Source organism: Dreissena polymorpha, chromosome 9 (assembly GCF_020536995.1).
Source record: "Dreissena polymorpha isolate Duluth1 chromosome 9, UMN_Dpol_1.0, whole genome shotgun sequence".
NCBI lineage: Eukaryota > Metazoa > Mollusca > Bivalvia > Myida > Dreissenidae > Dreissena > Dreissena polymorpha.
In genome coordinates, this window is record NC_068363.1 from 44,492,322 (window position 1) to 44,503,998 (window position 11,677).

Genomic DNA, 11,677 nt, shown 5'->3' on the forward strand with positions numbered 1-11,677 from the left:
GTCGAGGATGTACCGAGCGTGATCATAGTTTATCAGCTACACTGAATGTAGAACATTGTATCTCTTATATCCACGTCAGCAGTGTCACTCTTCTGTATGTGTCTTGTTCGATTAGCACGTAAGTTTGGGTTTGGCTTCTTTCGTGACGGTCTATATTGTTTTGTTTTTTACATTATAATAAAACAAATGCTTGAAAAAGACATAAAGTATATATATATGCTTCTGAGTTTGTTTTATCGCGATAAAGTATATATATGCTTTTGAATTCGTTTTATCGCGTCATTACCTCTTTCTTTCGCTTCTGAACTATTGTTTTTGTATATCGAATGCGTTAACCTTTCAGAATGAAAGTTCCTACAGAATTGGTTGCCATCTGGTCAATCTGCATATTCGAGCAAAATGGTACAAACGTTTATCGCATATTTATATTTCATACAACTTTATTAATTTCCAGTACACATTTAAAAGTAAAGATTTGAATTCTTTATCATGTTTGGGCGACAGTTGTAATTTCTCTAACATTCTTTTTGCACAGTTGAAGCGCTGACCTGCCTGAAGTGCGACTACGTGGTGCAGCCACGACACTGTAAAACGGTTGTCTCATGTCCGGACGATGATGTAAATAATATATAGCGTTTTTGTATTTTTGTAAAATCCCCGCCTCAAAGCGGATTGGGAATTAAAGGAAAGCCCTCTTCTGTCCGTCTTAGCGTAACACTTAAGTACGTACTACATATATCCTCTACCATTTTGTATCAAACCTTTCTAGAATGTTTAGGTTACTAAGACGATCTGCTAATAACATAATTGCGTAATATTGGCGAATGTCACATTCTAACTTGAAGGTCAATAACTAGAACCTCCCTTTTCGAAGCCGGTCCATAACAATTATGCTCGTTGAAGAACATTCACGAAATTTGGAGAATATAAAGGTCATTGAGATAATGTGAAGAAGTCATAAGTCTTTCTCACCGGCTGTATGTCTTTGTCACAATTGAAGGTCTATTATGTGAGTTTTCATTGTATGTATGTCTGTTGTATATTATGACAGATTATATTTGTGTTAAAACAGACATTTAAATCATGATTGGAGTCGATTATGTCGTCAAAACAAATGCAAACTATCTAGCTAATAGTGTTTATGCCTTGTAACTATCAGTAGCTGGTATCTATTAAAGATATTTACTAAAATTCCGATTTTTATTTCAATTTTCGTACATGTAGACGTATTATCAAGAGTTACAATAACGTGACTGTATTAATAATTTTTTATATGTGTTAAACCAAATAATACTGATCTTTATACCAGTTTGTTTACTTCAAAGCGCCATTTATCGTGTTAATTCAAGCGCCGTCGAAGAAGGTCAGAGTAAAATAGTACTATAACAGGTGCTTAATTATCATGGGAGTCAAGAAGTATGATATCCCAATTTTGGAATGATAAATAAGCATGTTATTTTGAGAAGTAACGAACTTCTGATTCCAACATGAACTAAAAAATGCAGTATAGTTGTAAAAACTAACTCCAAAATTCGCCATTGGCAAGTTGTAATGATAAAATTGATTTCGAAATATTCAACGTGGTTCCTTCATTTTATTTTCAGTCGTGCTTTGTTGAGAGACAGACGAATGCCTTTGGTGAAATAGGCTTCAAACTTGGATGTCTCGCAAAACGCGTATGTGTAAAAAACCTTTTAATAAATATTGCAAAGAAAAAAATGTAAGCATTAACTGATTACATTTCCACGTCTGTGCTCATTCTCATTTTGTTGTTGTTTTCTGGGAATTCATGGTAACAGGTAAATGTTGAGTACATATATTGTATCAGTAGATGATTTTGATATATAGTCCTTGAATGGCATAATGTTTATAAGTGCGATGAGGTATTCTCCATAATGCAAGTTTTTTACTTTTGTTTTTTACTTTTAATAAAAGTCGTGCAGAAATTCAACCTCCAGTTCGAGTCATTGTACCCAATGTTGTGACAAGGATATGTGTAACCAAGCCGGATGCGGCGAAGAAGGTAAAGTGAAAATAATAATCTTTAAAATGAGATACATTGTCGTGGGAACGAAACAACTCTTATAACGAGGAATTATCACTTTTTATTATGCGATTAGTATTGCATGTTTACTTTTGTTGAAACCCCAACCCTTCCAAGCACCAATACCTTTCATCTTTTTAAAAATCACGTCAACAGCATCGTTTATTAAGATCTAGAACTTTGAACTAAAATGACATACTACATACAAAGGATCAATTAAGTCAGATAGCTAATAATACACAAATGCAAACTTATCACAATACGGATCTAAAACGGCGTCAAATGTAAACTTTCAAATGAAATACTGTAACAGCCCATGTTATGACTAAACACATAACACATATCGTAGCTTTACACAATATACATTTAATCAAATAAAGTTATTTTTTAATGGGTTTTATTCAGGATATCCTTCTCAACGTGGACCCGTGTGCTATAGTTGTGATAATCCGTTACCTGAAGGTCGTTGCCATAGTATTGACGTTTGTCAAAAAGGGGAGGTATGTTTAGAAAGGAAAATGAATAATTGAGGACAATTGATAAACCTACATTCTTTACATTAGCAAGTTTTGTTTTAAAGCGCGTGTTGTGTTATTCTCATTCCATATTAAGTACCGTCTAATAAAAATATGGTTCCGTTTCCAACCAACCAATTTTTGCAACTAACACTACATTTTAACGTGTTATGTTCTTCCCATGAACTATGTTCCAAAGTCAAGGATGAAATAGTTGTTTAAACTCTGGTCTGATAACTAACTAACCAGCTCAAATATTAGACTAAATGAAGAATGATGAAGCTTCAATTAGCTGGTAGTTTCGATCGAACGATTTATCAGGGAGCTTTTTCACTCTAATTACATATATGAAATTATGTGAAGAATTACTCGTTTACTTGCGAAATTTAGTAAACTAATGATCCGGCTTTGATGAAACTGTTTTTGAATAAGTCATACAAAGAAGTTATTTGTAAAATCTCATGAATAAATGTTCATTGATAAAATATCATTTATGTTAACGACATTTTATTATGTTATTACTTCATCGCATTATCGTAAGACTTCAAAATTCATCACCTTCGTGTTTGTTAGAACAGTTTGCTGCAAATTGTCTTCTCAATGCATGTCGAAACAACGTTTTACATGCTGTGTTATTCTGGTTTTGCATGCTGGTTGACCAGTGTGAGATGATTGTTTAGCTATAATCCAAACATTATTAATTTCTATTATACCATCGTAACAGAAGCCGATCAAAGCACTCCGATACACTTGTCCTGTTGTCTTTTGGGCAAGGAGACCGGGTGGAATACATGTATAATTCGCTTGGTACAATCGAAATGAGCAGTCTGATTCACTTACCCAATTCTGCTTAAATTAGATAATGATTTACATCATAAATTGTTTTTGAAAACATACAGTCACAAAGTCACAAAGCCCATTACTATTGTACTTCTCTTCAATACATTAGGAGTACATAACAATATAAAGTATAGTCAACTTTAAAGCGTAAATGACCTTTCAAGGAAATCAAATGTCCCAAGCTAGTTATCCCGCTTTTTCCGTCGTGCATATGTGATTTATCTCTCCTCTTGTAAGTAAAACACAACCATCACATATTTGATGTTTCATTAACACGTGATTATGTTAGTTCACTCTTTGTTGACACAAACGTACATTTAACATAGGTGTGAAGTGTTAATGGTGAGGACACTTTTGGATCCATTCTCTTTACATCCGGATGCATGCCAAAGACGTACGTATTATAGATAATATGTTTATTTATTTATTTGCTTAATTACGTTTGCGTACTGAAGTCTTCTAATGCACACATATATACCCGTTTATTCTTTAAACTCGTCAAATACTGACCTCTAAATTGAAAATGGTGGTATATTAATATGCATGTATCACAATTGTTGAATGAAAATTAAAGTATGTATTATATATAATATAGACGCATTAAATCTTGAAAAGTCGACACAAGTTCTTTTTTTTTCTCCTATGTATATATGTATATATTTGTAAGTTCGATGTTTAAGGAAGATTGTTTTAATGTTTATTTTACTCCGATATCCCTTTCATAAAAAGACAGAAATATTTCAGCACTGCGTGTCTCACCCTGGAGGCGTCCTAATTGGTAGACGCAGTCAAATTACATCCACACTTACTGGGTCACATGGTCTGCATGGTTGTTTCCACTGTTGCGATGGTGAACTGTGTAACAAGAATTGCCAAACTAGAGGTACTTATATGTTTAGCTCACTTGAGCACGAACTGCTCATGATGAGCTATTGAGGCGGATGGTTGTCAGGCGTCCGAAGCCGTGTGTCGTTTATTGTCTGTCTTGTGGTTTTTGTCGTCAATAATTTGCTTCAAAAGACGTTTCGTCCTTTAGATCTTGGAATATGTACAAGAATCTTAACAGGAATATTGCTTGGGTTGTTCAAATGGTCCGTTTTAAATCTAGGTCACACGAGCTAAAATATTTTTTTACATTAGATAATAAAGAAATTTCCGAAACCGCGACTCTCAGTGGTTCAAATATGTGTTATACCGAATCGTATAGAAGTCCTATAAACAGTTTGTTCAAATCATGACCTGAGGGTAAAAACTAAGCTGGATTACCTACTTTATGTAGACTTTTCCTTAAACGACAAAGCCGAGAAATTAAGCCTATAATGTAACATGGTTTTACACTACAAGATTCGTTCAAAATATGCATCTGGGGTCAAATTGGCTCCGCCCTAAGTTTTACTTGTTTTCTTTACATGCACACAGTGAACTGAACAAATCTTCTCTACCACCACAAGGCCGATGGTGGTATTTGACTTGAAGCATTGTATGGAGGTCCTCTATGAAGATTGTTCAAATCGTGTCGAATTCGGCCCTACCATGTGTTGTAACTTGTTTTCGTTCCTAATCTGTTAACAATATATCAGGAACATGTTTTGATATATTTTTGTTGCTCTTCACTCAGTGGAAGACTGCTCCGAGCTACTACGCAGTGGTGTTGCTCGTCTCAGTGGCGGGTACAACATCACCACTCCTATCACTCGTATCAAGATTCAGGTGTATTGTGACATGGAGACGGATGGAGGAGGATGGACGGTAGTATCAGTTTAATTATTAATAGTCTGGATATAAATATATATAGTTGTCTATTTTATATATATAACGCGTTTTTTTAAATAAACAACTACAGAATGTACGTGTTTTTATTGAAATAATACCTTTTAAATAACATACTTAGTGTAATCTGGTATAAGTTCTTACCTTATTGGAATTAAAAATAGGTTAACATATGCGAGGCTGAAAATCAATTAGAATAAAAAGATGGCAACCATTGGTCGCTTTCTTTAAGCTTTAATATATAAAAGCAACATTGATATTTGTTACGTCTTAGCTGATAACGATAAATTTATCAGTAAGTTCAAACCATGATCTGTTATCACCATCTAATTCTTAGACTGATAATAAAGAAAATAGTAAGAGTTAAATTAACAAACACACAACAAGCTCGTTTTAGATATGCCTGGCGGCTGTTCTGGCTCTATCGCCGCCTCGAATTAAAAAGACTTATGTTTGAAATAATACAACTATTTTGATTTTCATTATTTGTCTTAAATATAAAAACAAACTATAGAAAAAAAAGTTTTTATTCAAATGACAACACATGCGTTGGTAGGTGCAGCCCTGGTAAAAACTGTCCAAGCATATTCGAGAGTGTCGCTCGATGTAAGCAAATGTATCCCAGAGAAAAGAAATCACGCAATTTTTCAAAACAGAAGTACACTGATATTTTACGATTATGACAGGTTAACAGTGTGCATGGTAGCCATTAACGTCATCAGCAGATTAGCTTTTCCATGAAATACCTACTATTTTACACTGTACATGTATAAACATTCAATATAAGCCGATACTAGCCAAACGTCCTTCTCAAAATATATACTTCCAAGCCAAAAAATATCATTTACAATGAATTAATTTGGATCTTCATCATTTTTCTGCCGATGGGTGCTTTCTAAAAAACTGCTCATTATCAAACCGTTACCCTGCTGTCAGAACTTGTGGTTTGCGCGTACGTGAGGCGCACCCCGTAAAATCGCAACCTATCGAAAAACTAGACCGACAAATACCGATGTGGATACGACAAAAATATTTTATTTGATCATGCCTGCATTTTGGTGACTTATTAAATTGTTAAAGTGGCAAAACAACATAGCAAAAGATCCTTCTACTACATGTAAAAGTATATTTTGTCAAAGGAAAAATCATACATATCTCACGTTTGGGTGTCAATTATTTGGCATGTTTGCGCCTCATTATTGTCGTTCACACGCCAAAATGGCAGACATGAGTTACTATATATAACAAGAAAAACATATGCACACATGCTTAACATATTTTTTTTAATTACTCAAGCTTGCTTGAATTATTGAACTGAAACATTTTTAAAGCCGAAGAACGGCTGGATTACACATGTACATGTGCTCCGTTCGTGCAATAGGAGTTAGTCTAAATTACAATTTACCTTAGAAATAAAGCGATTGGTAACATCTGTTTTATATTTTCATAAATTTATCATAAATAGGCTGCACAAAACGCATAGATTTACAATAATATTGCATTCTGAATATCTTATGGGGCTTCTTTTCAGGTCATATCATCATCCAGCACGTAATTCAAAACTTATTGTTCAGCACATATTAACCATGTGGAGATGAACTTGTCGCATTTATGACCAGTCTCCCGAGCTTAAATATCAAGGTTACATTTAGAGGTAAAAATGTCAAATTTGGGCTCAATGAAGAGTATCTTGACGGAAAATTCATCATCGAAACAACGTACCACAAGTTTACTATAGGACACGGCGCGTTGCGTGTAAGACCGTTTCCAAACCTTTATCAAAGTCTTACTTAAAGGTAAAAGGTCAAATTCTAACAGAATCAGCCTGTCAACACTGTCATCGTCATCATCGTCGTCATCATTATCATCATCATAAAATCATCATCAAGTATAAGATCAATCATCATCATCATCATCATCATCATCATCATCATCATCATCATCATCATCAGCATCATCATCATCATCATCATCATCATCATCATCATCAGCATCATCATCATCAGCATCATCATCATCATCATCATCATTCATCATCATCCTCATCCTCATCATCATCAACAACAACATCAACATCAACATCATCATCACCATCATCATCATCATCATCATCATCATCATCATCATCATCATAGTCATCATCAATATCTTGGCCGTTGGGGATAAATGAGGGACGACGATACAGAAATTCTCCTCCAGTCAGGTCTGTTGTGTGCTCTGAGAGTTATTCATCCATGGGAATGAGTGTCCATTCTTTTTCATCGTCCATCCAGCTTTTCTGCTGCCGGCGCCGACTTCGACCTCCCTTTAGCATAACCTGGAGAACAGTCTTGCACAGAGAGTCGTGCCTGGTGACGTGTCCAAACCGAGCCATTGTTCGTCATTTCACGGTCTCCACTCTGTAACTTCATCAAATATCATGCAACTTTTGCTTACCACGACTGCGGAAAGTTCCATACATATGTCCCGATCGTCGATTTTATATGCGCGCGTGCCATTGAAACAAAAGAAATAAACAATTTACTATGAGAAAACTGATTTTTAAAATTTGCGTCGAAATCCCGTAAAAAAATCTTCTTTTTTTATTGATATTTGATTTCTTGAAGGTTGAACGGATTGCTATTTCATATATTTTATGGCATGCTAAAAATCCGGTTTCTGTTGCTTGAAGTATCAAAATAATGAGGTAATGATATACTACCCATAATTCACTTGTATATGGTCAAAGGTTCAACTATATATAACATTTAATAAAATACAACATTTGGAAATTAATGGTCGCTTACATATGAAAATAGAATATAAGAAATATATGATCTGGCACGAGTTGTCATATCATACCATATTTTATTAAACGAGTTCAGGAATTTTGTTAGTAAGCAAGCCTTTGGAGAGCTTACTAACGAATTTCCTGGACGAGTTTAATAAAATATAGTATGAAATGACAACGAGTGTCAGATCTTTTGTAACACATGCTTTCAAATGAGCAAATTAAATAAATATTTACGCAAACAAACTGATAAAGCCCGAATGTTGTTTACATTTCGTGACGTCATTTGACGTTGAAACGTCATTTACGCAAAATTACAAAATGCGATCGGTCAATCGCACGAAAACTAAGCAAAAGAAAACGCTTAAAAAGTTTACTACACATGTGTAAGATAAAAATATTCGTAATGGTTATATTACATGGAAAACAGGGTATGGCATGTGATAAAGACATTTAACATGTTCTCATGAATGTGTATAAATATGGCCATTGCTTTATATTTATAAATGCTTTAAGTCATGTTTGGGTCTATCACAGCATGCTGTTTGCATATTTGTCATTCTTCTTCAATACACGGTTTTCAGTTTGTGATTTTTGTTTTGTTAGGTCTTTCAAAAGCGGTTCGATGGCAGTGAGGATTTCTATCGGAACTTCAGTGACTATGAAAACGGCTTTGGATCAGTTCACGCTGAACACTGGCTCGGTAATAGATTCAGCCACTAATAAGGATATATATTCATGGCACTCGATACAAAAAGTTAATGTTAAGTATCGCGTAAACATAGTAAAGCTCTTACAATTCTTTAGTTCATGTTTTTTATTCAAAACGTTATCATAATATCAGTAAATGCTTGTGCTGTTCTGGATTTAACTTAAAATACGTTTTTAATCAGAAAGTGTGATAAAGACGTAGCAAACCAGTTTGTTTTACGTCTTGATTTAGTTTCCTTATTTAATACCAGCTTTATTTTCAAAGTCTATTTTTATTTATATTTATACAAAACATTATACAATGGACAAACATGATAATAAACACTCGCGAAAGTTCTTTAGAATTCAACATGAATATTAAAAGAAGTCCGATCAAGTCGCTGAATACGACACAATATGGACAAGTTAGACAACTAATGAACGACTTACTTTCCAAGTTTTAACCAGTAAATCTCTATCATAAACAAATTGTTTACTTGTATCAAAATGCACAAATAAAAAATCACTAAGTATCGAGCACTATACATATCGATTATATGAGTAAGTTTTTTCAATTCCAGGTCTTAAATACATTCACGAAATAACCTCAAGTGGTTCTTATCAACTCCGAGTGGACATTGTACGTTCGAATGGAAGCAATGGCTACGATATGTATGGCAACTTCAGTCTGCAACCTGGCACTAAGTACACGTTGAATCTTGGGTCGCGATTACGGTCAGACGGGGGTAAGAGCTGTGTTTGTGAATTATTTTTTGCGTAGATTATTCAGCTTACTTTGACTTCCTAAATATATAATGACATTTCTTGAACATAGACATATTGATTAAGCTGGGTAATTGCTTAACCCATTTATGCCTAGCGTCTAGATAAAAAGGCATTGGCAAACAGCGTAGAACCAGATGAGACGTCGCATGATGCGACGTCTCATCTGGGTCTGCGCTGTTTTCTTAAAGGAATTTCTGTGAGAAATATTCTAATATAGAAAAAAATATACTAGACATCCCAAATTTTGGAAATAAATTGATCCAATTTAGAAGGATGGGAGAGTCCGCTAGGCATAAATGAGTTAATTCGTACTTTACTTTTACATTTGAAGAACATGAAAGCCCTCTCGTTTTCGACAATCGGTTTAGTTTCAAAATGCAAACATTCGGTACCGGAGAAGTGGTTTATGACAACGTATAATAAATGACATAAACATTCTTCACACAAAATGTACGATTGCTCAATTAGCAGTGATGTGAATTGACATGCATACAATGGCGTTTGTATTTCATAACTTAAAGCATTAAAGGGCGTCGGGAATTTCAGTGTAAAAGGCACTCAATGAAGTTACATGGAACGATTTTTTCTACTGTAAATATTAATATATTGGCCGATTATTTTAAACAAAATAGAAAAAGATACTGGTATAACCATTATCTATGATTTTGTGTTATAACTCCCAAATAACCATTATCTTTGATGTTGTGTTATAACCCCCTAACCATTATCTATGATTTTGTGTTGTAACCCCCAAATATTTCATAGTTCATTTTATTTACATTGGTTTCCTTTTTTTACTGGCATCGGTGTGCAGTTTTCATTAATGGAACAGAACTGTGTAGGTTTTAAAAAATCGGCTTCATCTTGTAAACGTAATTTCCTATTTTTCTCAACTTCAAGGGGAGATGATTCTGAACTTATTCTTACGTTGCTCATTTACGATAGGGGTTCAGTACTCATTGATATGAAAACACTGTAAAAGTTTTAATGTGTTTACGACCCCCACCCTCTCACACATATATTTCATGGGCATAATAAAAACAAAAAATGGTTACAATAACACAGCATATTTATTTAAACTAAAATGTCTACATCAAAACAAAAAGTTAACATAGAACACAAATAAAATAATTTGATTCTACTGGGACTCGAACCTTGGGCCTCTCACATGTGAAGCGAGCGTGTAACCACTTCACTACGGAGCCGCTTGAAAAATCACCTTCTAACTAAGATATTTATAAGCTATTAATAGTCGGTTTAAATGTAAACCCGGAAGTTTAAACGCTGGATTGTGAGCGGGTTAAAGGTCCATACGAAAGGGCCATACCACTGGCAAGATATAGTTCAGGACTGCGGCCTTCTATATGTGGTTCTTAAAAAAACCTGTAGGAGGACTTCATAGTAATGAGACTGGGGTGCTGTGATGGTGCTCCTCATTGATAAGCGGCTGTTTCCTTTATCAAGACTCATTATTACAATTAATAATACGTGCCGCGCTTCGCGCTCTATAGCGCCTTTATTAGTAACTAGGTGGTTGCTAGGATAGTGGAACAAAGAAGTTTTGTTTTTATACCAAACCAGAAAGTTTCACCGGTTCGCGTATTTGCCCAGTCCCTGTGATCTTTTGTTATTTCACAGTCCCTGTGATCAGTTATTAATTAAAACAATTAGCTTTGCATTATTGGCAATAAATGTTGTAGTAAATGTAATAGGCACAAATGCAGTACTCATCTACACTATTTACACAAAAAATCACCACTATGCAAGATATTCTGACAAAGAAAATATATACAGTGATCCGTAAAATAACTTCTCCTCCCATAAGCGAAAAAAAACGTATTACATACTAGTCGCCGTACTTCAGTGCGACGCCAATAAGATTAAAGTAACATTTTTGTGTGTTTGATTTTGTCTTACAGTACTCATCGAAAACTCATTTGGCAGTAGTTTAGACACTATTGGTTCTCCAGCCGGAAATGCCTTCAGTACGTATGATCATGACGTAGACCTGCAGGGAAAATTGTGCAGCAACGCATAAAGGGGGCTGGTGGTACAGTGCCTGCTACAGATACACCATCTGAATGGACTTTATCGACCAGGACAATTAAGTTACTACCAAGCCATGAGTTTATGACTCTAATCTTGGTATAGCCGCCAGTACTTTGATGTTTAAACGGGTGTGATAAAAGTACGGAAGCATAGTTCCACTGTGTAGAGTGTTACAACCCGTTTTGCAATTAACCTGTTTTGAAATAAATGTAT

At 34.8% G+C, this 11,677-nt stretch overlaps 1 protein-coding gene across 1 annotated transcript in view; it reads left to right on the forward strand.

Moving 5' to 3' along the window:
• Positions 1–11,677, forward strand: part of LOC127846530 (uncharacterized) — a 34,385-nt gene continuing 22,708 nt past the window's right edge. Inside the window, exons 1-9 of the mRNA XM_052377883.1 lie at positions 1–118; positions 344–402; positions 536–618; positions 1,605–1,676; positions 1,936–2,023; positions 2,450–2,544; positions 4,144–4,282; positions 5,018–5,148; positions 7,443–7,559. Coding sequence (XP_052233843.1) covers positions 345–402; positions 536–618; positions 1,605–1,676; positions 1,936–2,023; positions 2,450–2,544; positions 4,144–4,282; positions 5,018–5,148; positions 7,443–7,559 — 783 coding nt within the window. The 5' untranslated portion in view covers positions 1–118; position 344. The remainder of the gene's footprint in view (positions 119–343; positions 403–535; positions 619–1,604; positions 1,677–1,935; positions 2,024–2,449; positions 2,545–4,143; positions 4,283–5,017; positions 5,149–7,442; positions 7,560–11,677) is intronic.